This window comes from Nyctereutes procyonoides, unplaced genomic scaffold (assembly GCF_905146905.1).
Source record: "Nyctereutes procyonoides isolate TBG_1078 unplaced genomic scaffold, NYPRO_anot_genome, whole genome shotgun sequence".
In the NCBI taxonomy this organism is placed as follows: Eukaryota; Metazoa; Chordata; class Mammalia; order Carnivora; family Canidae; genus Nyctereutes; species Nyctereutes procyonoides.
This window is the reverse complement of record NW_026575020.1, coordinates 46,074,627-46,100,732: the sequence shown is the minus strand read 5'-3', so window position 1 is coordinate 46,100,732 and position 26,106 is coordinate 46,074,627. Positions and strand designations below refer to the sequence as shown.

The 26,106-nt window shown below is 45.3% G+C and overlaps 1 protein-coding gene across 2 annotated transcripts in view; it reads right to left on the bottom strand.

The window, feature by feature from the left end:
* The window catches only part of MAP3K3 (mitogen-activated protein kinase kinase kinase 3), a 71,568-nt gene that overhangs the window by 3,129 nt on the left and 42,333 nt on the right, over positions 1–26,106 (bottom strand). For both annotated transcript variants that reach the window (XM_055328376.1, XM_055328370.1), the window contains exons 6-15: positions 18,068–18,188; positions 10,561–10,694; positions 7,030–7,103; positions 4,711–4,778; positions 4,414–4,506; positions 3,621–3,812; positions 2,915–3,063; positions 2,115–2,246; positions 1,502–1,631; positions 986–1,163 (exon numbers count right to left, since the gene is read on the bottom strand). In XM_055328376.1, coding sequence (XP_055184351.1) covers positions 986–1,163; positions 1,502–1,631; positions 2,115–2,246; positions 2,915–3,063; positions 3,621–3,812; positions 4,414–4,506; positions 4,711–4,778; positions 7,030–7,103; positions 10,561–10,694; positions 18,068–18,188 — 1,271 coding nt within the window. The remainder of the gene's footprint in view (positions 1–985; positions 1,164–1,501; positions 1,632–2,114; positions 2,247–2,914; positions 3,064–3,620; positions 3,813–4,413; positions 4,507–4,710; positions 4,779–7,029; positions 7,104–10,560; positions 10,695–18,067; positions 18,189–26,106) is intronic.

Below are 26,106 nucleotides of genomic sequence, written 5' to 3'. Positions count from 1 at the left end.
CAGCAGGGATGGTTCCCTCTAGAGGCTCTGCTTCTAGAGGCTGTCAGCACTCCTTGGTTCACGGCCCCTCCTTAGACCACTCCAACCTCCACATCTCTTGCTACCCACTCTCATCTGCTGCCTCCCTTTGCAAGGACCCTTGCAATTATACTGAGCCCACCTGGATAATCCAGGAGAATCTCCCCATCTCAAAAATCCTTAAATTAGGCTATTTGCAAAGGCCTGTCTGCCACGAAAGGAAACATTTACAGGGCATGGGGTTAGTACATGGGCATCTTTGGGGAACCATTACTCAGCCCACTTCAATACTGTTCTGAGGGGGAAGAGACGCTCTCACAACTTCTGGGCTCTTTTAGAGGACGCACAAGAAGTGAGGCAGAGCAAACGCAAGCCATGTGAACGCTACGAGATGCCATGTGAACGCTACGAGATGCCATGTGAACGCTACGAGAAGAAGCCTGCTACAGTTTAGAGATTGACCCAGGCCTTCAGACTGAGTGCTACTTCTCTTAGGGATTTAGCAAACACTAGGGAGGTTTTCCATGGCCTAGGCTCTCAGCAGTAGCAGATAGGTGCCATTTGAGATTAAAACACAATGCATAATTATTTTGAGATTCTTTCATGGTCATAATTATCAAGACTTTGTTTCCTTATGTTGTTGTGTAGAACCCATCCTGTGCCTATAAAACAATTGGTCTATTCACCTGTTGATGACTATATGGATTCGTGCTAGTCATTAGGACTGTTACAAATAAAGCTGCTGTGAATATTTGTGTAAAAAAAAAAAAAAACACAATGCATTTGCCATAGTTGCTGCAGCAGGCACCAATGTCCCCACACTCGTGGAGGCTGCCTCCTGACCTGGCTGCCAAGAGGTGAATCTCCTCTTGATCCCACAGCATGAAGCCCCCATAGCTCATTTCTAAGTTAGGGTTGGGCTAGCCCACACATGGAGATGTCATCCCAGCATGTCCCCAGTGCTCACCACACATCTGCCTTCCTTCCGTAGCCCTCACCGCTGATCACCTCGGGGCTCATCCAGTAGGGTGTGCCAGTGACCGAGCGCATGCCCGTGCCTGACATGCAGATAGTCTGCAGGCGCTTGCTGGCCCCGAAGTCCCCTAGCTTCACGTTCCCAGCAGAGTCTCGGAGGATGTTGGCTCCTAAGGCATGAAAGAGCAGAGGCTGCAACCCTGGACCCTCTGGGCATTTTGTACCCTCCACCCTCTTCCCCTCCCTCCCAGGTCATAGGGTTGCTGGGGACAATGGAGGCTACCAGGAATCAGACACGACGAGCACCTAGCACTACTGGCTTAGCCCTACAGCATGACATGATCATCTCCACAGCCAACATCTGCACAGCACCCTATAAGTAGTTTCCCACATTGCTCAACCCATCCATATCAATCCCCCAAGGAAACAATCAGGGTCTCACTTTTCAGAAAATTAAGAATGGTTAAGTGACCAGGTCTTAGGGACCCCATAGCCTGTGCCTGCTCACCCTTGATGTCTCGGTGAACAATCATGTTGCTATGCAGGTAGGACATGCCCTCCAGGATCTGCCGAGTGTACTTGCGGGTCACACTCTCTGTCAGAGCTCCGTAGGCCTTCAACTGGTCTTTCACCGAGCCCTACAGCCATAGGAGTCAGAGGGAGTCAGCTCAGAAAAGGGTGGGATGGTGGTGGTGGTGGAGGACTATTTCTAGCACCTAGCATTGCAGCAAAGGAGTGATTCAGCCAACCCCTGTGAGCAACATACCAGGCTTTGTTGGGGGCTATGGGGCAGCTTGAACAGTACGAGCCCTTCCCTTAAGCAATGTATGACCTAAATCCCGAAGGGAGACCCCTCTGCTCCAGGTACAGGCTGTACTTACTGGACAGTCAGTGCAACCACCCTCTAAGCCTCAGGTCCGGGTGGCCTGGGATCCCTCACATCCCACACCATCACTACGGCCAGATGAGGGCCCTCCTGACTTTGAGCATCACTTCACCTTCTCCCCTGAGCCTCTGGCATATCAAATGATCAGAAGCATGTCCAAGGGACGCCTCCTCTAGAGCCCACAGCCAGGTCTGGCCCTTTTGTGTGTGTCCCACATGCACTGAGAAACACATACCCCCGGCATGTACTCCATGAAGATGGTCAGAGTCTTCTCCGCACGGTCCCGCAGACAACCATAGTACTGCACGATGCGCTCATGCTGCAAGTTCTTCAGCAACTGGATCTCACATTCCAGAGCACTCACCTCCTAGGGAAGGGGCCCAGTAGTCAGCCTGGCTCACAGGGCCCTGGTTCTGTCCACCTGGGATCAGCTTGGCTTGTCCTAATTAGTGACCCGGGGGAGTCTGTCTATCTTGGCAACTTCCGCTGGAGCAAAGGGGGAATCTGTTAACAGTCTGGCCCTTGGACACAATGCTGGGCAACCCACAGGAAAGTGGCACTTCCATGCTGGAAGAAGGCAGACATTGGGGTGACAGAATGGGGGGCAGGTGCTTAGTTAAGGTAACTGCTGCATCTGTCCACTCAGACTGGAGTGTAGGCTACACCCGAAGTTGAACTCTGAAGATAAGCTCCTTCTTGGACCGAGGGCTGAGAGAGGCATCTGTGTGAAGGGTGGGGGAAGTACTGTTCCTTGCGGCACTGGCCACTGCCCCTCAGTCTGGGCTGTTTGGTACTTCAGTATCAACTCATTTCCTCATACCTAATCCCTCCCCCGGGGGGTCTGATGCTCTTTGGACCACAGTCCTTTTGCCTCAGGCCATGGCCAAGGTGGAGAGCAAGGGAACTTGGGAGGAAGAATGATGGGGGAAGCAACCTGCAGCTTCTCGAGCAGTTAATCTACGCAGTGAGATGGGAATTTCTGTCAAGGGGTGGGGGTGGGGGACACTGGAAGCCAGACCATGGGGAAGGCAGTACCTTGCTTGTCTCAGGGCTGTCTGGGTCAAACTGGACTTGCTTGGAAGCAAGCTCACGTCCTGTGTCCACGTCATAGCACAGATAGACCCTGCCGAAGGCACCCTGGCCCAGGAGCTTCCCACGGCGCCAATTGATGGGGGCACTGGGAGCTACAGGAGAATGGAAGGAAAGAGTATTAGCTCGATAAATTAGTTACTGAGATCTTGCCCTGGTGTCTAGAGGCTCTGTGATGGGATCTCTGGCTCAAGAACCTCTCACCCAGAACTGTCCTATCTTTCAGTCCATTATCATTACCCCCATCTGGAGCAGGCTCAGTACCCTGATCAGTTGGACCATTAGGCTCAAGTCTTGAGAGGCAGATGACCGGCTACCGTCATGGTTAAATCCTCTTCTGCACTCATCAAATACCTTTATTTCCTATGCCCCTAAACATCTGAATATGACAAGGACTGAGAAGATTGGTCTTCTGTTTAAACACAGAGAAACTAAAGCCTAGAAAGGGGAAGTGGCTTGCCACACAACAGTGCAGCAAGGCCTAAGGTCCAAGGGATCTGCTGCTGACCCACAGGTTCTTCCAGTGTGGGGAGGATGGGTGGGAGCAGCCTACTGCTGAGCTAAACAGCCCAGGGGATCTCTGGCCTCCTGCCCTGCCTCCTATGTGAGCACCCGCTAGGCAATCTCCTTATGGCCAGGGCCCACTCCTCACACTTGGTTGGCACATTCCTCTCCTGCACAGAGAGGGCATTCTCGCTGTCTGCACTCCGCAGGCGCCCTCTGGGGTCCAGGTATTGCACCGCCAGACCCATGTTTTCGCCATTTGTGCTCAGGGAGCGGCTGGACGGCACGAGGGTAAAGAGGTTGCCTTGATGACGCCGTATTCGTGGAAATGTTCTTCTGCCTGAAGGGGTGCAGGAGCCATAGTAGAGCAAGTCAGACCCCTGGCCACAAGACTAAAAACGCAAACCACATCATCCCATCTGCCCTCTTCCTAACTCATGCCAGAATGGCTAATGTCTCAAGCACCCTGAGAATCAGGACAAAAACAGGAATTAGGAAGCAGCCACAGATGGTTCAGGAAGCCCTTGCCAAAGGGAAGGCACAGGGCTAGCTCTCAGGTACCACATCACTCGCAAGGCCAATTCACTGCTGAAGTCTGTCTTCTCTGGCATCCTAATCCTAAACCTGTGTGAAGTTCCATTCTGTCTGCTGCCATGGGGCAGAAGAGGGCGCTGGAGAGCTGAATCCAAGAAACAGGCTATGGATTCAGATCAAGGACGCTATGCTCCCAATGGCAGCATCTTGGCTTCCAAATACCGCCCTTCCCCCCATCTCCCCTTAGCCTCTAATACCTCAAGTCTGGGCACAGCTCCTCAGAAATAAAGGAAACATGGGGTGTAGGGTGCCTGGGCCCAGCCCCTAGCAGTGGCTTTTATGTGGCAAAGCTCTACCCATGTCCATTCTGAGGCAGCCAGCAGGGGGCAGGGTAGAGGCGTACTCACCCTCGTTGTAGTCCTTGTGGTGCACAGAAACGTGGTAGCGCCGGGGGTAAGTTCCACCTTTAACCCCTTTGTCATACAGCTGAGTTTCCCGATCTGAGTAAGATAGAGGAATCATTGGTTTCTGGGTAGGTCAATGTAAGTGAGCCATCTAAGCCCCCATGTCACCTGAGACCTCCGAGCAGCAGCACCAAGGAGAATTAAGACAGCCCTGGCTTCCCAACTCAGCTAACAAAAGCAGAATGCCCACAGTCCCATCCAGACATCCCTGCAGTGCTCTCCATGCTCTGGGGAACTCACCCGAGAACTCTTGTCTGTTATCTGGGAAGCTCTGGGCTCGGGACATTCTCGATTTCCGGAAGGATGGGCTAGAAAAAAACCAAAACAAAATCACAATGTAGATATCAGCCTACTTCAAGAAGCTGTCCACCAGGGCAGAAGGCAGGATATCCACATGGACTGTCTTCTTACTCCTTCCCACATCATTACATGGGATAGAAAAAAACAGAAAAAATATCCAGACTGCCTAGCTTATCACAATACCTGCTTGGTATGTAATCTTGTTCTCACAGTTTGAGAGGGAAGCAGAATTTGGGAAAAACAGCCATCTTCTGAGTTCGGCTTGCTACTTTCTCTTTAAGTAGTCTGAGGCCCAAGTCTGACAGGACCTGCAAGAATCAACCCCTCCAGCCCTCCCAAATTCCACCTTGGAGTTTGGCACCACATACCCTTCTTGTCCTTTCCTCTCACCTTGGTAACAGGGGAAGAGTTGCAAAACACCCCTTGCCCAGGGTGCTAATAAAAATAGCAACACCAAGCATCTTCCTTTCAGACTAATTACCACCATCCCATTTCAGAGATAGGGAAACTGAAGAATGGAGAGGTTAAGGGAAGCTACTTGACTTATATTTTGATGGAGCTGGGGTCTATGTGGCTCCACATCCCATAAAGAAGAGAGGAAAGCCCTATGCTCAAGTTAGGCTGGGCCTCAAGGTAATAAGTCCAGGTCACTGGGTTTTACTCCCAAGGAAATGAAAACAAAGCATTAGAGGAATGGAGGCAAAATCTAAGAATCAAGTATGTTCAGCTAGCTTTCCTAGAATTCACCTAAATGTCCTCTATCTTACATGTGAGAGTGCCTTCTGAGAGGGCCACAGGCCGGAAACGGTTAAGAACACGAGGGTGCCCCCTACTTCACAACTACTAGACCTTCTGTGGTCTTGTCCTACTGCCCACCCCACTCCCACCCCTGCTTGGCCACAAAGTTTGGGAGATATTTCAAAGCCAGAGTCAGCCCCTGTCTTGGCAGAGCCTTCAGTTTGTGGCAGTAACTCCTGGCACTTTTATCTGGGCTGCTCGCTCCCCTGGTTGAAGAGCAAGCCCCAAGCAATGCTATGAAATGGATACCAACAAGTAACTATGACTATTTTATGACGTTTAGAAGGAAGACAGTTCTCCCTCTGCCTATGTCTCTGCCTCTCTCTCTCTCTCTCTCTCTCTCTCTGTGACTATCATAAATAAATAAATTTAAAAAAAAATTTTAAAAAAAATATTAAAAAAAAAAAAAGGGATCCCTGGGTGGCGCAGCGGTTTGGCGCCTGCCTTTGGCCCGGGGCGCGATCCTGGAGACCCGGGATCGAATCCCATATCGGGCTCCTGGTGCATGGAGCCTGCTTCTCCCTCTGCCTATGTCTCTGCCTCTCTCTCTCTCTCTATCATAAATAAATAAATTAAAAAAAATTAAAAAAATATTAGAAGGAAGACAGTGCTCATCAGTTTTCAGATCTGTTAGGAGAGACAGTACAAATTTGGCCAGTACCCATGTGAACAATTGGTCAGTTACACAAACAGAAAAAAAATAATCCCTGAACCTGCTCCATAGTCTCTGACCACAGCCCTTAGTCCAGTCAGACATGATCAAATGTGCTATTGGGCATAACAAGGTCAAGGTGAGAGACTGGCTAGATCACTGCCAAAGCCAACTCTAAACATACACCTCCTGTTGGGCGAACCAGCTCCACAGAGCCATTTGGTATGTAAAAGACAGCACTTACTCTGACAGAACAAGATTACATACCAAGCAGATAGTGTGGTAAGCTAGGCAGTCCGGATATTTTGTTTTCTGGTTTTTCTATTCCAGTTTCTTACTCTATCAGAAACACTTGGAGGAAAAAAAAAAAAAAAAAAAGCAAACCCACAGGTGATAATTCAATCATTTTCCCCCAAACATGGAAGGTTCACTACTTCTCAGGCCAGATCATAGCAATGAGGCCAAGAGCACAAGAGCAGTGTATATTATATGTAAACTTCAAACATGTACAGCACTTGGGATAACAGAGCAAGCATTTAACACATATGACTTGCTATTATGAGCTACTATTACGAGCTACAATTACACTCACCTAATTATACAAACATAAGACTCTCATGGTACTTGAAAAATTAAGGAGAGGGCTAGAAATCCCAGGAAGAGGTTTCTTTCCCAGAAGCATGGTGTTGTAACCATGGGTCTGCAGAACAGTGTCTAGATCAGAGACATACTGGCTAACTCTGTTTCCTCAGCCCATCTGTCCCAAACACGCCCAGGCACTAACACCCAAAGCAGCCATAATCCCATACCTGTCTGCCGACCTGTCCAAGGATTGGCAACTTCCTGACAAGGAATTTTCAGCACTGCTCAGAGGATCCAACATCTGTAAGGCAAGACATACAATAAAACCCCAGCCCCTGCCTCAATCCCAGCCAGGTGACTCAGGGCTTTATGGCCCAGCCAAGGCCAGCAAATAGTCCTTTCTGTCAAAATATGAAAGTGCCCTTTCTGTGCCTGTGCAGTGGGAAGAATGGCTAAGAAGGTACTATTCTCCCCCGTAGTTTGAAAGGCAAGTTTCCAGAAGGGAGAAAAATGCCTGGACAGCATCCCAAGGAACTCTGCCAGGAGAGCAAAGCAGAGACGCTACTTCTCTTGTTGGCATTTTGTTGGCTCAAGAACACTGGGAGCCTGGCACTGAAGCTGGTACTACCCCACAGAGGCTTCCATGGCATAAGGGTGGGACTGTAATGCTTCTGTTTACACTCCATAATTTAAAATTTGCCGAAACAAGAATTGCCCTCGTTCCACAGACAAGCCACTGCAGGTCCAGGAAGGTTAGGAGAATTGTTTAAAGTAATGAAACTAGGGATCCCTGGGTGGCGCAGCGGTTTGGCGCCTGCCTTTGGCCCAGGGCGCGATCCTGGGGACCCGGGATCGAGTCCCACGTCGGGCTCCCGGTGCATGGAGCCTGCTTCTCCCTCTGCCTGTGTCTCTGCCCCCCTCTCTCTCTGTGTGTGACTATCATAAATAAATAAAAATTAAAAAAAAAAAAAGTAATGAAACTAGTATTATACAGCTGATACAGATGAAAAATTTCCTAGTTCCTGGTTCTCCTAGGGAGGCAATAAGAATCTATGAAATGTTTCTCCAGCCTTTGGTCAAATGCAGTAACAAGAAGCCTTCAGATTAGCTTTTTCTTCAACTAATCTCCCTTCATTTTGCCTATGGGGGTATTCCCTATCAGAGTATTCATTATCTGAGATCCAAAGTTAAGCATTACATAGGGAAGCAGAAATCAGAATAATGAAAATTCACTAACAACTTTCATAAAATTAGTTTCCAACTCAAATTATCCCTTCCTATTTAATAGTAGGGTCCATCTTGCCCATAATTTCAAAGTGAGACCAGTTAACAGACGAAGAATAGGCAAGTACAATAACATGACAGACATGATGCAGAAGAATACCAAAGGTTCAAGAGAGGCCTTTTGAAAATCCACTGAAACCTATGAAGCCCTCTGGGAAAAAAAAAAAAAAAAAAAAAAAAAAAAAAAAAAAAAAAAGAGGGCCCTCTTTATAACAGTGTCACAGAAGTCAAAAGGGAAGGAAAGAGGTAACATTGTGTCAGCAAAATTTTTGTCAGAAAAATTAAGCCAAAAAAATTAACATGAATCATGCTTTTGTTTGTTCTAAAAATTAGCAAACAGATACAACTACTACCTTAATCTGATGAAAGAAAAAACAAAATAAACCTATCTTAGTTTCACTTTTCAAGAAAGTCCCAAATGAATATTCCTTCACTATATACTACACTGTTTTGGTTTCTGTTACGTGGATTTATCTTGAATGGCTGGTTACCAGGAACAATTCACTTGAGCTAAGGGGAAGGGCCTAGGCATTCCTTCTTTGGCCCCCTCCTAAGTCTGTCCTCACTAGGAGTCCAATACTCCCACACTTTCCAGGGCTAGGCAAGTACAGCAGAGATGTAAAAGGACCAGGATATAGGGCCATGGGGAGGGACAGAGACTAAAGGCAATGAACTCATTTGCAACCTCTGAGATTTTATACCCAAGTCACCTCTAACACAGCTGATGTCCAGAAGTGCTCTAGCTACAGAAAACAGAAAGGATGGTCAGTAAAATACCCAAGTAGGGAATCCTTACTCCCTCCAGGAGTAAGTAAAAGCACTCCAGGTCACTATTCTAAACACAAACTTATCTGGAAAGCAGGAGTTACAGAAAAGAGAAGAAGCAGTGTAAAGGGTTTCCTCACAGCCTATATAGTTTGGATAATGCTTTATAGAGATCAGTTATCACCAGGAAAGAAAAGTTGTAAGAATCAGTTTTAGGGGAAAGAAAAATTACAAGGATCAGTTTTTTATAAAATCTCTCATGTGATGCCGCTGCCCCTCTACTGGATGCTTTGTTTTTAAGAAATTTCTTCTTCCCAGGGGTGCCTGGGTGGCTCAGTCAGTTAAGCATATACCTTTGCAGCTGCCTTCGGCTCAGGTCATGATCCCAGGGTCCTGGGACCAAGTCCTGTGTTGGGCTCCCTGCTCAGAGGGGAATCTGTTTCTCCCTCTCCTCATGTTTCCTCTCTCTTCTCAAATAAATAAAATCTTTACAAAAAAAAAAAAGAAAGAAAAAGAAATTTCCCCCTCCCGGACCAAATCCTAAAAACTTGTAAGAGTGGATCTTTCTCTTATGTAATCAAAGCAAGCTCATTCAAAAGACTTCAGAATGAAGCCAGAGATCTCACTCTTGCTGATTTTACCAAGCCAAAATGTCATTTTCATCAAGTGAGCCATTAGTTAAAAAGTTAGCCATTAAAATGAGTGAGCCATTGTGGTAGGCATACCCCACAATGTGGCCACCCCTCTTCTTAAGTATGGGTAGAATTTGTGACTTGCTTCTAGTTAACAGACTATGGGAAAGAGGGTGATATATTCATTCTCATGATTATGTTATATTTTATGACTCTTATCTTTACAGACTAGAGCAAGAGATTCTCGTCTTGGCCTTGAAGAAGCTGCCATATTGTGAAAAAGCCATGTGACAAGGAACTGAAAGTGGCTTCTAGGAGCTCAGGATGGCCTCTGGCCAACAAACAGCAAGAAGACAGGGACCATAGTGCTACAACCACTGCCAACAGCCACGTAAGCTCAGAAGGGAGCCCCAAGCTCCAGCAAGGAATGCAGCCTGGCTGACACTTGACTACAGTCTTGTGTAACCCTGAGTGGAGGACCCCTGTTAAATCATGCCTAGTTCCTTACCCAGGAAAATTGTAAAATAATAAATGTATGCTGTTTTTAAGCTGCTAAGTTTGTGGTAATTTGTTATATAGCAACAGATAACTAATATAGCTGTCTACCACCATAAAAGCTCACCCAAAGTAAACATTTCTACAGTGTAATTTGGATATGGTATACTCCCTACCTTTCATCAAGAAATAACAGAACTAAAATATGGTTGATGAAAAACAAAAACTGTCAGTTTAGGATTGGTCATATGTTATACTCTGCTGATATCACAGGCAGTTTTAAGGAAGTATTCAAATAGCAGAGCGGTCTTCTGCAGGGAGACCAGTGAGAGGAGCACAGCAAGGTAAAATGTGTCGAATGCTCATCCAACACCAAGAAGGCTAGGTAGTTTACACGGTGTCGACGGCAGGAATTAATACTTGGTCCCAAAAAAGGAATAGTCCATATTTGGGCAGGTCTGGTTTACAAAGGAGCTAAGAGATGGGGTTCAAATCCCTCAGCTCTGCACCAGGCCCACTGAGTAGCCACATTATAACCTTGGTCTGACACACTCCAAGGCACACCCCAAGCCCTGTACTCACACACTGCTCACTCGTCTCTGGGATGAACTCCCCTTCACTGTTGATGCTGGTGTAGGATCCCTGACGGGCAATGCGTTGCTGCCGCTCAGGCACGTAGCCAGGAGGAGGTGAGCTTCGGCCAGGGTTCTGGGAGCCTAGAGCACAGAAACAAGACCTTTTACAACACAGCCCAGGATATGTGGCTGAGAGCAGCAGACAGGGGACCAGGTCAGACCAAACATCTGTCACAGAGGTTGGTACCAGGTAGGAATTCAGCAGAATTCCATTTGTTTCCTTCACTCTATGTGGCAGATACAATGGGTTAGACTCAAGATCTATTCCACACTTCTAGTATGCCTTCCTGTACTTCAGAAATTAGTCAGTTAAAAGCTATTACTTCTACAACCCCCAAAGGTCCAGTCAATCAGATGTACTTGTGTGAGATTTAGATGACCTCCTGCTGCTCCTACTGCTCCTGGCCACTAGTCATGGAAGCCCTGGTTCTTCTTTCTGCTGCAGCATTAGCGGAGACCTCACACCTGGCCTCCAGTTTTCCAGACGTCAAGGACAGATGCAGGCATCCCTATGGATGTGGTAGGGACAACAGCAGAAGGGTGCTGTGCTTCTGAATCTGGTAGCTTCCTGAGTCCAGAAGAGGGAGGAGCTCTGTGGTATCTTAACCTAGAATTTATTTCTTTCTCTCCAATCACTTTATAAGACGGGATATGCACTACATCTCTTCTTCCTGAAACTAGTTAGAGTGGATTCTACTCTACTCTGTGCACCTGAACCCTGACCAATATACTCTGGAGTGAAAAGGTATTACACGTTTTAACTAGAATGAAGCAAAAATGTGTCTTGTAAGGGATTGATTAGAATGAAAGAAAAACTTACTTATTGATGAAGTCCCAGACAGTGGTCTAACTATCTCCAGACAGCATGAACCGCCATTAGTCTGTTACATGGAGTGTCTAAGTGAATCCTCCCCGGGATAAAATATCCAAGGCCCTGGACACCAGTTTCCACTGAACTCTCCCCTGTTTTACAGGTAGGATGGGACTGGCTCACATGATGAGGCCAGCACTACAGACCCAGGAGGGGCTGGGGGAAAATAGAAAAGGTTTTCTGAGCTTTTATTTCCAGCCAGAGACTTTCACTTTTTCCAATACACATTGCTGCCTGCAGAGAGCCAGCCTTGTTATCTGATGGGCAATGGGCCAGGGGCTATTGTGCACAGGCCCACAGCTTGGGGCAGGAAAGGGAAGTCTCCCCAAACCAATGGCTATCAGAGGAAGCAAATGGAAAAACCAAGAGTTGGCAGAACTGCTACAGAGCATTTTCAGTTTTGTTTTTATCTTCAATTCAGAAATTGGGGGCCAGTGAGACACATAACAGCAGTCAAGAACAAATGAGACAGAGACCTTAACAGGACAGGATCCTGGACTGCAAGACCGAAGATGCTCCCACTGTGTACCAACAGGGACAGCAGCAAGCTAGATAGCACAAACCACAGTATGCGAGACAACCCATTCTAGGTAGGCCTTGGAAGGCAGGCATGCGGGGATGGAAGGTCTCTGGGATGCCCTTCACTGGCATCCAGCTGGATCTTGCTCTATTCTGATGAGATCATTTGTGCCAAGGGGCCCCATCAGCAGTAGCTGAAGCAACAAAGCAGAGTAGTAGCCCCATGTTCAGGGTGGCCCACAGCTCTGCACAAAGGTGTTCTACACATGAGGAGAAAGCCAGGGCTTTAAGCTGCTGATGAGCTGTAGTCCTCCCAGAGTGTGCCAGCTGTCTGTGAGCTTCTTAACCCACGGCACAAAGTCTGAGCAAAACTCACCCAAAGTTGAAAGACTGGCTTTCAGATTCTAGCCCTTCTCATAGGAGACTCTGGTCAGGAAGCTGATGCAGTCAGGAAGTTCCCTCTGCAGGGAGTTCTAGGGTTTGGGGTCAGTGTTAATGTGCAGGTCATTGCAAGTACAAAGAGATAGCTGTTTTGGCCATCAACTATTTTCTCTAAACCCTGCTGTCTCTTGCTGGGCAGATGAGATTGGGGGAGGAATCGACTTCTTTTTTCTTCCTCAAATGGGAAATCTTAACCAGTATTCCTCAGTGTGCTCACACTGGACCAGGCTGTGCAGAACAGAGCTTCTCAACATTTTGTCCCACGAGACCCTGAGAACATCCCAGATGTTTCAACTTTCAAAATTCCCATTTTATTTTGAAGTTGCCACCACTACTAAATAGTTTCTGGTCTCATCTAGCATCACAAAAGAATTTACAGCAAGGAGAAAAACCCTGTGGAAGTGAAGGAAGCTGACGTGGGTGACCACCGGTTCTGCCCTTCCAACTGCACCAGGACAGGAGGCCTGGAGTGTGCACTGCTCTCTAACCAGCTACTGCTGGGGGCCCCCTGCAAGTCACATCTCTGTTCAACTCTCCTCTGCCTGAACTTTCCCTCCTCTCCTCTCAGAGGCCTAGGGCTCTCCTCCCCCTTGCCAAGGCATTAAGCACTCTCTACCTGCACTTCCCACTTCACCTGCAGCAGGTGCCTCTGGCACCACCCTCAATGCTCATTTCAGCTGACCTGGCACCTTCCTTCTTCAAGAGCATGCTCAGATTTCTAGCTTACAAACAGTCTTGACTTTACTTTTGGCCTCTCCTGTAAGCCACTAACCCACCTCTGTTTTTCTTTTACAGCCAAACTCCTCGAAAGAACAGACTGCCTCTGCTCCCCTGCTCCCCATTCCTTAGGGGTTGCAATCTGACTTGCTGTCACTGTGGGACTGCAGTGGCAAGAAAGGAGATGGAGTAGGAAGAAAGGCAAAAGCACTTAGCGAGATGCCCTAGATCCAATGGGAGTCAGAATATGGCAGGGACAAGTCCCTGAGGCTTGGCTATGTGGCTTAAGACCACCACCCAATGTATTGTGGAAACATGGCGCTTGAGCTCAACTTCAAAGGTGGGTAGAATTTCTATAGGCAAAGATATAAAGAAGAGCATCATCATATAGGGAAACTCCATCTGCCTTTCTGAAGACCCACATGGGCCTTTGGGTTAACTCATTACCTAGTTGTTGTTCTTGTTTGTTTGTTGCCTGTTTTTGTTTTTTAGGATGAACTAGCTTAACAGACTAACTGGCTTGAAAAAAATTAAAATTCAAGCTATGTATATTATAATGGGGAAAACAAAAAGCAAATGTGACAGCTGGTTTCAAACAGTTGAAAACCTGTCATATGAAAGATGTTACCTATGGGTCTGTGTTGTTCGAGAGTCACTGGGTAAAGTGAGGGAAGATACATTTTCAATTCAATATAAGGAAGAAGTTCAAAGAAACAGCACAGATTGGGCTTTCTTGTACTTCCCCATTAATGAAAATGGGGCCGTGGCGGCTGAATGACCCACAGGTTGCCATCTCTTGCTGTACACTCACAGGTTTCTTCCCATTGTAGGGGAGGAGAGCAAAGCCCACTTGTTCCTGCTCGTTGGAAGCTGAACTGCTAAGGCTTTTCCTTTGACCCCATTTCTACTGCAAGAGCTTTTCTTCGTGCCTGATACTTAGACCCTGACTCTCTCCTCTCTTTCTATTTCCTTCTACGTACACTGTTACCAGCACAGTAAACACTCAGACAATTGTGGATGAGAACTACAGTTTGTGCCTCTTACCCTTTCCAACCTAGCTGGTACCATGTAAGTCCTCCTCCCACCCTCTCCTGCTTCTCTAGTGACTCCTCTCCTGTGTCCTTTGCAGGTTCATCCTCCTCTAATTGGCCACTAAGTATCTGGGTCTCTGAGGCTCAGCCCTCAGGGACCCAGATATTTCTTACTCTGCAGTCTCTGCCTAAAGGCCTCTCATCTGGAATTCTGGCTTCAACTAGACAATTTCTAATTTTTTTTCCTAGTCCTGATTTTCTCCCCTTTGAGCTAGAGACCTGTATATCTATCTGTCCATTTGATAGCTCCTCTTAGTTACCTCGATGGCACCCCCAATTCAACCTGTTTAAAATATCAGGTCTACCCCTTCTCAGCACAGGAAACAGGCTCTCATCTATTGTTCCTGTCTTAGTGAAAGGCAATGTCATTTATCCAGATCCATACACCAGGAACTTATCTCTTACTCTTTCAACACTCATAAAGTGCATCCAATACCACAGTGGTTCTTGAACCTCTTAGAACCCTTTTACATTTTGAAAATCAAGAGTACTGAAAATCTTTTATTAAGTGGATTATATTAATTTTTTAAAAGATTTTATTTATTCATGAGAATACACAGAGAGGAGAGAGAAAGGCAGAGACACAGGCAGAGGGAGAAGCAGGCTCCATGCAGGGAGCCTGACATGGGACTCAATCCTGGGACTCCAGAATCACGCCCTGGGCTGAAGGCGGCGCTAAACCGCTGAGCCACCCAGACTGCCCAGATTACATTAATTGATATTCACTGTATTAGCAATTAAAGCTCAAAAGTTTTGAAAACACAATAATACACAAGCACACATTCCATTAGTATCAGAGCAATGACATCACCTCAGGCAGGTAACCTCTGAAAAACTCCTCATACTCATGAAAGAATGGGGTAAAAAGGCAAATCATAGACCTCCTCTATGGAAAGGATCCTTAGAGACCCCTTGCCCCAAGTTCCCAGACCATACTTTAAGAACCACAGCAACGCCATGTCCTGTTGGATTTACCTTCTAAATGTCTTAAATCCACCTGTGCTTCCTCTCTCCACTACTGTCACTAGCCTAATCCAAACTTCTGTCTTCCCCTGAACCAAACTACATTAGCCTAACAAGGTTCCCCTTCTTGCTCCCCTGCAATCTGTTCTCCACACTGTAGCTAGAGTTTTTCAAAATAGAAACCTGAATATGTCATACCACCTATTCCTATTCAGTTTAAAAACAAGAAAGTGGATTTTCACTGCTTTCAACATTAAGGATCAAAAATCTTCATCATGAACCACAAGGCTCTGCATCCCTCCCTGGCTTCAGCCCATTCCTTTGCATCACTGTTCTCAGCTCTCCAGCCTCAAGGCTTCTTTCCATTTCCAATCACACCATACGCCCTCAGCCATCAGGCCTCCCCACGTGTAGCTCTCCCTGCCTGGCACTCTCTTCCTTGTTTTCCCTTTGGATCACTCAGGCTCTAGATCATAGGCTAAGGCTTTCCTGCCCCTAAATTAGGATGCAATCTCTCTGTTATACATGCTCACAGCACCACACACCTTTCAGTCACAGCCTATAAATTTTACATTACTCTTATCATGACAAATGTTTGTCTTCCCATGTATCTCTAAAAGCCAAGGGGCAGGACCCAGGTCTTTTTTGCTTCCCATGTTTCTGGCACATAGCTGATACTTGGCCAATTAAATCTTAAGTGAATAAATGAATGAACAAAAATGTAGCTTGATAGGGAGGAAAAGAAAAGATAATAAGATAATATGCTGAACACTGTAATAGAGACGGGGATAAGGGACCAACATTTTCAGTGGCTTCCCACTGCCTACCAAACACACCCAAGGGCAGTCAAGACTCCTTAGGAGTGGCCCAGGCATCCTTTCTCAGCTTTTTTTATTTTCCTCCAGATATACCAGCCAGTCTGAAGGACAAGTGAGAGCTCTACAGGCCCTCTCCTCTCATCCTTATCAATGGAAATCCCCCCACAATCTCTAAAGATCCAGTTCAAACAGCTCCTCCACAGAATACATATCCAAGTTATCCTAGTTAGAAATAACCTCTGCCATTTCTTGGCTTTACGGAAAGGCTAGCAGGCTCCACCCACTTCTTCTGTCATGTCCACCACACTCTGTGCCACTTGGGGTTCCCCAAACCCACTACCTTCTTTTGTGATGGTGTCTGGCAGGTGCCCCTTCCTGTGCCTGGAATATCTCTATGCTCAGTAAATGTTTCCTTCGTGTGGAAGCTCTGAGGTTTCCTCTTCTGTAGAAGCCCTTCTCCAAAGTCCTAGGTCGAGTTGGGTATTGCCTCCTCCCACCCTACCCTGCCCTCCACTGTAGCTCCCACTGTACACACCTCCATTGTAGCCCTCATCCCAGCCCAATGGCTGGTACACACTGCTTGCTGAATGAAGAAACCCAAGATCTACATGTACTGGGAAGCTGTGTTGGCCATTTTCTAGATACACAGCAACTACTTCATAGAAATCCTATTCCTCAGCATTCTCAGACAAGGAAACTCCATATATGGCTCCTCAAAACAATGGCCCAGCATTTAGCCCCTGCCTCTACACACAAATCTTGGTTAGGAGCAGGAGGCCCAATCACTGCCCCATGTTGATCCTCATTGCTTCCTGTACAAATGAACAATGCTGCCTTCCTCCAGCCCCTCAATCTCTCTGAGGGCTCTGGAACAGAGGTCATGCTGGCAGAGTTTCCTAGGCTTCAGGGCACCTGGATTCCAGGGCCAGAGATGTTTCAAATAGGGCCTCCTTGCTAGGGTGCTGGCTCTCTGCCCCCCACCCCCACCAGCTTATTGAAAACATCATCACCAATTAATTATCCACGATGCTAGAGAAATATGAAACTCTTATACAGGTCTCCAGCTTGGCAACACTTACTACCAGTGTTTGCTCAAGTTCCAGAAATTACTCAATAAGGCAAAGTCAGTGCCTCAGTAACACATTCTTCTGCTACCCTCTCAGGAGGCTTATCATTCACAGACAGGCTTAGCAGCAGGATTGATGTTCAGAACTCCCCAAACTGAGCTCAAGATCTTCAGAGAGTTCAGTTTAATGCAACTCTACCTGTGTGGATAGAACTTGTCTTCCTAGCAGTAGGAGGGGTCTGAGCAACATTAGGGCAGTAGGTTCAACACAAATGTTTGGTAAGGTCAGGTTTCCCTCTTGATACAAATTTCACAATTCAAGACATGGGCTTTCTCTTCAGATTCTGAGGAAATGGGATTCAGAGCCATACTGGACTATCTGGTATAATGCACAGACTTGACTTGGATTTCTTTCCTGGGAGGTCTGGGGGCAGCTACATAGTTTTCTTCCTAGTTAGCCAATCACATATATTATGGCAACAGTCTCCTGCTCTTTCCAGACAACTTGGTTTGATTCTCTAAAAGTTTCATTGATCAACATCTTCCTCAAAGTGTAAGGACTCCTCAGGAATCATAAGCAAGAGATCTGAAGTTAAAATTTAAACTTGGACCTTACTCCTAACCTTGTAAGACCCTAGTTTTTTAGCAAAACAATGGTCAAAAATGAGAGTGAACTGTTTATTGTTGGAGGTCTCCAAGTAGATGTTTGAGGAGATCACTTCTTCAGACATGTTTAAAAAGGAACTTGGTCACACCATCACATTGTTATATTGTAAGCTCCCTGAGAGTCAAGGACACCATCCCGGTCATTTCTCTACCCATTCCCCCAAATAAAGGCATAGAGGACTATTTTCCACAGAGTTAACAGTCAATAAATCTTTGATGATGGTTTTTAATTAATATTTAATTTTTGAAAAGCATGGGCAGATAAATTAGATGAGAGGGGAAAAAAGAGGTGAAATACTCACTGACAGAGACGTGCCTGCTTCTGGGTTCAGGGGGCTGATAGATGGTATTGATATCTCCTGCAGACTGGGAAGCTTTGATCCGCACCTGCCTGGACACCCCAGAATGGGGAGAGGGACTGGTCTGTAAGATAAGAGGAAAAAGGATGAACTATCTTTAGCAGGCAGGCCAAGAGAGGCCCACATGTCCCTTCTGTAGAACTCCTCGTGCTCTTAGCTGTCTTCATGCTTTCAATACATGAGCTACCCAGTCTTCCCCCCCAAATCTTACTCCTCAACCTGGGCAAATCACGATTTCCTCATGGTAGTTTTACAGCTTCAGTGATATCTGAGCACTAAGACCCAATGCCCCAGTTTAAGAGGTGATGACCCAGGCATGGAGGAATAATAGGTTTTCCTATAATAATATGCTAAACAGAAAAGTGAGTTGTAAATACCCTCTCATAAAATTCTCCAGAGAGCTTGGGAAAAATAGCAGGAAATTATTTCAGCAGCAAGATCACCTGCCGAGTGGGGGGTCAGAATAGAGAATGACAGTAACCTCTCCGCCCAGCAGAATTCTGGTTGGTAAACATGTATTCCTAAAAGTAGCTTGATATGCTGCTTCTCCCCCAACCACAATCACTCCCCACAAATTATGGCAAAATCTCAGTTGCTTAGTATCACCAGGGGTTTATGTGCAAAACCACCTCAGGGTTGTGTTCATCTGGGAAAGGCTATCATAGCTACCATTCTGTCAGAGGTCAAGGATCTCAGAACAGAGTCAGAAAGCTTACCACACACACACATTCACTTTTCCACTGTTCCAGTTAAGCCACCCAACGAGCCCTAGAAAAAAATCAAAGCAACAAAGAGGGACCTTGCACTGAGAAAGCTGAAAAGTGAAGGTAGATGGTGAGCAAGTGACATAGGGATGCGATTATAAATACGTGGAGCACTACAGAGAGTGGGAATGGGAGGTCAGGAGCGCTAAATAATTTGGATCAAAGTTTCAACTTGCTTCTCCAGCTCTTCTACCTCACATAAGAAAAAAAAAAGTTTGACCTAAACAAACTATATCCTGTCCTCCAGGAAAAAGGCTTCCCGCTCTCAGGGCTGAATTCAGCTGCCAAGCAGCCTCCTCTGGTCTTTCCACGCCAGACTTTATCACATGCAGGGCTGTCTCTACAAACTGTCTTGCTCTAACGGAAAGTCAGAACCAAGGGGAAGTGGAATGTTCTTTCTGAAGCCTCCGATGTGCAATAGCTCTCTGCTGAGAGTCAGAAAGGAAAAAACAGTCAAAGCCACATACTGGGGAAACAGGCCAGTGAAGGGCAAGGAAAGGCCACAGCCCTATAGTCAGAAAGCGAAGAGCCACATGATGAGCCCCCTGAGGACACCTGCTTGCACACAGTGCTTTTTTTTTTTTTTTTTAGATTTATTTATTCATGAGACACACACACACAGAGAGAGAGAGAGAGAGAGAGAGAGAGAGAGGCAGAGACACAGGCAGAGGGAGAAGCAGGCTCCATGCAAGGAGCCCGATGTGGGACTCGATCTCGGGTCCCCAGGATCACACCCTGGGCCACAGGTGGCACCGGGGCTGCCCACACACAGTGCCTTATACACAGTGAGAATTCCATAAATCTTGGCAATGTGAATTTGAAATGTACAAAAGAACGTACACTCTAGACTCAATTTTAAACTCTAAGAACTGAGACAGTAAAGTAGGTTCCACAGCCAGCATGAGCATTGGCTTGTAGAAGGAACGGCTGAAATTATGGCAACAGATTGGAAAACAGATGAAGAGGATCAATGGAGGTTTCAAAGGAAGGCTTCATATACCCTAATGTGCACAAATCACCTGAGATCTTGTTAAAACACAGATTCTGACTCAGTATGTCTGGGATGGAGTCGAGAATCTGCATTTTTTTTTATTTTTTTAAGATTTTATTTATTTATTCATGAGACACAGAGAGAGGGGCAGAGACACAGGCAGAGGGAGAAGCAGGCTCCATGCAGGGAGCCCAACATGGGACTCAATCCCGGGAACTCGGAGTCACACCCCGGGCCTAAGGCAGGAGCTAAACCACTGAGCCACCCAGGGATCCCCTGCATTTTTTTTTTTTAAGATTTTATTTTTAAGTAATCTCTATACCCAATGTAGGGCTTGAACTTACAACCCCAAGACCAAGAGTCACACACTCTCCCAACTAAGCCAGCCAGGTACCCTGAGGATCTCATTTCTAACAAGCTTCTAGGTGTGCTGATGCTCCTGGTCCATAGACTACACTTTGAGCAGCAAGGTCGTAGGAGAGTTATATTTCAATTTAAGTTCACAGTTCTCAATTCTAGACACCCATTAGAGCTGCCTGTGGGGCTTTAGACACCTCACATCAACTACAACAGAATCTCTGGAGATGGGGCCCAAGGACTGGTATTTTTTTTTAAAGATTTTATTTATTTATTCATGAGAGAGAGAGAGAGGCAGAGACACAGGCAGAGGGAGAAGCAGGCTCCATGCAGGGAGCCCAATGTGGGACTCGATCCCAGGACCCCAGGATCACATCCCGGGATGAAGGCAGGTGCTAAACTGCTTAGGCACCCAGGCGTCCCTAAGGACTGGTATTTTTTAAATCTCCCCAAGTGTTTGTAATATTCAGTCAAGTTTGAAAACCTTAGTAGAGCGATAAAGGAGAATGGCACAGTAAACAAAAATGAGGTTCATGCAAGGATTCAGGAAACTTTGAACACAAACTAGAAGTGGGAAAGAGAGGGAGGTGGGGCTAGGAAAAACAAGAGGGGACTGTGGTGGAGTGAAAGGAAAGCCCACAGGTAAAGTGTGGCCAGCAGAATGTTCTAAAGATAGAAAACAGAAGGTGGCATTTGACTATTCAGTGTAAATCTCACTGAAGGACTCTGTAGGTAGCAGTGTGTGTGGCTAACACAACACGAAAAATTACCAGGGAACCACATCAATAAAGATTACGGTGACTAGAAGCTACGGGATCAGCAGAAAAAGTGGTTACAAGAGTTGACCCTCAGACTATCTTGATAAAAGATTTGATGGAATGAGACAAAACGAACAAGTGGTTTCAACTATGTAGAGGGTAAAAGTGTGTGTGTGTTTGCTCCAGTTTGGTTCATGAAAATGTAAGGTGAGAAATGGTACCCTGGACCTCATTAGTCCTCTGCTTCAAGGGTGGCATCAAGAGACTTTGCACAGAAGACTACAATACTTATGATAGTTATATTTTCTTCTCCTAAGGTAACCCAATATTTAAAGAGTTCATCCAAATTGAGATAAGGTGACTAAATCTGTGTTTTCATTATCTGTACTCTCCAGGGCTTCCTAGACTTTGACTGCATATTTACAGCTTAGGGTGCCTTTCTAGACTAAAGAGTCCCAGGCTTTTTTGGCTATTCACATACAAAAGTGACTCCAACCCCTTGAAAATGTCATCTTCCCTGGACCTTTTCTAGCTCAGTTACCCTCTGAGCTGTGGGAAAGAGAATGACACAACACCTCACAACTTCTTCCCATGGGCAACATTATACTTTCTGTCCTGCTTATAATGAACTGTGGAAGAGCCCGGAGGAGGTCTTCCAAGGACACTATAATAGTTATCAGACCCCTCTCCCAGAGGGTAAGTGATAGGTACTGAACTACAAGTCAGAACGTCTGGATTCTAGACCAACTCTGTCATCACTGATTGTTCACGGTGGGCAAGCGACCCTAAGTCTAGGTTTCCCTAGGTGTAGACTGGCCAGAACAGCTGCCTGCCCTTGACCTCTCAAAGTTGCAAGAATCAGTGCTCGCTTCGGCAGCACATATACTAAAATCAAAGTTGCAAGAATCAGAGAGACAAAAGCACTTATACATGTAAGGTGTTATATTTAACCAGAGGCCAGACTGAAGCTATTATACTCAACAAATTTGGTCCTATCTTCCTGCACTTGCCCCATTACTTTAGATTATCCTTGATATTTTGAACTTAAATAGTAGACAAGATAGCATGGAACTCACTGATGGGATATTTGGGAAGTGGGCAACATTTAGGTGAGAAGATTAGAAGTTTACCCTTGTCAGGGTGAATCTGAGGTAACAAAACAAAATGCCATACTCCATTTAAGGTGACTAGGTACTTGATTTTTATCATATTCAGATATAAGTGACAGAAGAATGTTAAACTTGAGATTATTTTAAGATAGTGGAAAATTTGGGTCTAGGAAGTTAAAAGAAGGTCAAGAGTAGAAAGATAAACTCACAGTTGAATGCACACATGCTTAGAGAAAAAGTCTGTAATAGGAATAAACAGGCACAGGCCTATGGCAGCAAGAACTACTGAAGGAGATGATGAAGTATCCTAAAATGGCAGGAGAAAGCAAGGCTAGAGAGAGGCTCTTCAGACTAATAGGAGGCTCTGTGATGACCAAACTCCAGGAGTTCCCAGGTAAGAACAACATGAAGCCTAAGACATGGCCTTGGCCAGGTGAGCTGGGAGGGGTTTGACATACATCTCGGTGGGGGGTAAAGAAAGAGGAAAGATTAGAAGCTGTAATAGAAGGATCAGTAGAAAAGGAATTCAGAGAGAAGAAGGAGACTGCACATTTGAAAACAGATATAAGGGAAGTGAAGCAGTAACAAGAGGTGGATGAGGCAATAGATTGCTAAGAAACTCTATAGAGAAATGAAGTGGCTGCCAGTTATCTGCTGGAGACACAGCAGGGTGCTATGGTATCCTGGAGTAGCACACTCAAGTATGATCTGTGGGGCTGGTACCATGCAACAGCTGATGGTGTAACAGTCCTCAACAAGGTAGTACAAAAACAGAATAACTCTCTACAGACTTACAGCAATTTGGCAGAGTGACTTTCTGTCTACTGAAATTAACGATAAATACTATAGTCTTATATTATGTATATCTCTCATTTATTTTACCATTTCATTTTTCAGTTTTTGTGTTTTAAAAAGAATTGGTCTGAGGGATCCCTGGGTGGCTCAGTGGTTTAGTGCCTGCCTTTGGCACAGGGCATGATCCTGGAGTCCCGGGATCTAGTCCCATGTTGGACTCCCTGCATGGCGCCTGCTTCTTCCTCTGCCTGTGTCTCTGCCTCTCTCTCTCTCTGTGTCTCTCATGAATAAATAAATAAAATCTTTAAAAAAATTGGTCTGTAACAGACTGGAAATTAGAAGAATAAAACTGATTTTTCATCACAGATGGTTAGAGAAGCACTGTTCTAGAGGTGAGATTCCTGAGCTTATTAAGAAGGCTGCAGTGGGGCTCCTGGATGGCTCAGTCAGTTAAGTGTCTGCCTCAACGCAGGTCATGATCTCAGAGTCCTGGGATTGAGCTCTATGCTGGGCTCCCTGCTCAGCAGGGAGTCTGCTTCTCCCTTTCCCTCTGTCATCCCTATGCGGCCTCATGCTTTTTCCCCTCCTCTCTCAAATAAATAAAAATCTTAAAAAAAAAAAAAAAAAGAAGAAGAAGAAGAAGAAGTGTGAAGTCTAGGTGAGGAAGTTCCCAAGGAAAGGTTTCATCACCACCATTACCATTGCCACTACTAGTCCTTTTTTTTAAGATTTTATTCATTCATTCATTCATTCATTCATTCATTCATTCATGAAAGACAGAGGCAGAGACATAGGCAGAGGGAGAAGCAGGCTCCTTACAGGGAGCCTGATGCAGGACTTGATCCCCAACCTGGAATCATACCCTGAAGTAAAGGCAGATGCTCAATCACTGAGCTACCCAGGCGTCCCCACAACTGCTAGTCTTTTTTTTTTTTAAGCATTTTATTTTATTTTATTTTTAAAGATTTTATTTATTTACGCATGAGAGACACACAGAGAGAGAGGCAGAGACACAGGCAGAGGGAGAAACAGGCTTCATGTAAGGAGCCCGATGTGGGACTCGATCCCGGATCTCTAGGATCACACCCTGGACTGAAGGCAGGCACTAAACCGCTGAGCCACCTGGGCTACCCACAACTGCTAGTCTTAAATGTAAATCTCTATAAATGCAAAAAGTTGGGGCAGCTTAAGTGACCTGATAATAACAAAAATGGTTATTTAATTAAATTATGGTATATCTACTCAAGGGAATTATGCATCTTGATAAATTTTAATTACAAAGATCACACATTAACATGGGAAAATGTGCATCACAACGTTAAGTGAAAAAATAAATTAGAAAACTGGAGGACTACCATGACAATACTTAAAGTATGTACCTCAAAACTATAGGGGTACATGTAAATAGCAATTGATGAGTGTGTTATAGTGATAGGATTGCATAGGGTAATTCTCTCTTTAATTTCTTTTTATTTTTATTTTTATTTTTTTTTTAATTTCTTTTTTTAATTGAGAGAGAAAAATAGGCAGCAGGGAGAGAGTCCCAAACAGATTCCCCACTGAGTGTGGAGACCAAAACAGGGCTCAATCTCACAACCCTGGCATCACACATGAGATGAAACCAAGAGGTCGATTGCGTCACCCAGACGCCCTAATAATTCTTTCTTTTTAAAATTTTATAAAGGGACGCCTGGGTGGCTCAATAGTTGAGTGTCTGCCTTCGGTTCAGGGCGTGATCCCAGTGTCCTGGGATCGAGTCCCACTTTGAGCTCCCTGCATGGAGCCTGCTTCTCCCTCTGCCTATGTCTCTACCTCTCTCATCTCTCATGAATAAATAAATAAAATATTTAAAAATAAATAAAGCTTTATAAAAAGTTATATTGACAGGGGAGGGGGGGAATTTATACTGACTTTATAGTAATTTTTAAAAACATTAATCCTAAAAAATTTATATATATATGTATATACATATATATACACACACAAAAGTCCTTAGAGAGGCATCAATGTGGCATTTATTTTATGCAACATCTAATGCAATGCCATAGGCATCAGAGTTCAGATGGTCATTTTTCAAACAGCTTGGGTGTTGCAGCAGTATCTGCAGCCATGCATACCCCTTAAAGGATGGGAAAGTGGATGTAAAGAACCATTAACTATACATTCTCATCAAGGGAATGAAGAGCTCATAATCAAGGGTGCTAGCTTCTAGTCAAGCAATTACACCATTAAACCGAAGCCTAATCCTAGCTTCTTCTGTATAGAAGGGGTTTGCTGAATATGATCTCCACTTTTACTAATAATTAAGAAGCATTCATTGTGGTTTCTTTAGAGGATGAGTGGGGAAGGGGTCCCAAAACAATAAATCACAGCTCCTACTCTTGAGGAGCTTAATAATCTTTTGGGGTAAAACTTACAAATATGTATCAACTAGAGGGCAATTACTAAGCAACCTATAAACTAGTGTGCACATTATATCCAATGACTAAAGGAACAGGGAATAACCAAGATAAGATGGCTGCAGTCACAAACACTGACCACTCTGTAGCAGGTAAATCAAGTAAGATCCTAAAAACAAGGTCATAGCCACGGTCTAGCAAAGAGCAATAAGGAAGAACTGCAGAATGGGTGGGAGTATGCTGAGTATGTTGAGGGATATGGAAAGACTGCAGAATTGGAAAGAAGGATATCTGGTGATAAAACCTGGATGCCAGACTATATTTAGACCTTCTATGAGAGGCAATAAAGAAAGACTATAAGGAGCAGGTAAGTAACTTGAACAGAGAAATAAAATAATAAAGTATATATTTTACTTCAGAATACTTCCCAAAACATATCTAGAAAAAAGATACATCTGGGACAGAGAAGACCAATCCTCAATCACATGGACATGTCTATAATATTAGAAAATGTCTTCTTTATTCTAAGGCCTCCTTACTGCATTCTCTTGTGCCTCCCCCTAATGAGTAGGACAGCCCGATCCCAAAACATCTTTTTAAAAATACATGGTAAGGGGGCTCCTGGGTGGCTCAGTCAGTTAAGCATCTACTTTTGGCTCAGGTCGTGATCTTGGGATCCTGGGATGGAGCGCCACATCGGTTCTCGCTGCTCAGCAGGGAGTCTGCTTCTCCCTCTCCCTCTGCCCCCACTCATGCTCAATCTCTCTCTCTCAAATAAACAAAATCTTAAAAAGAAGAAGAAGAAAAAG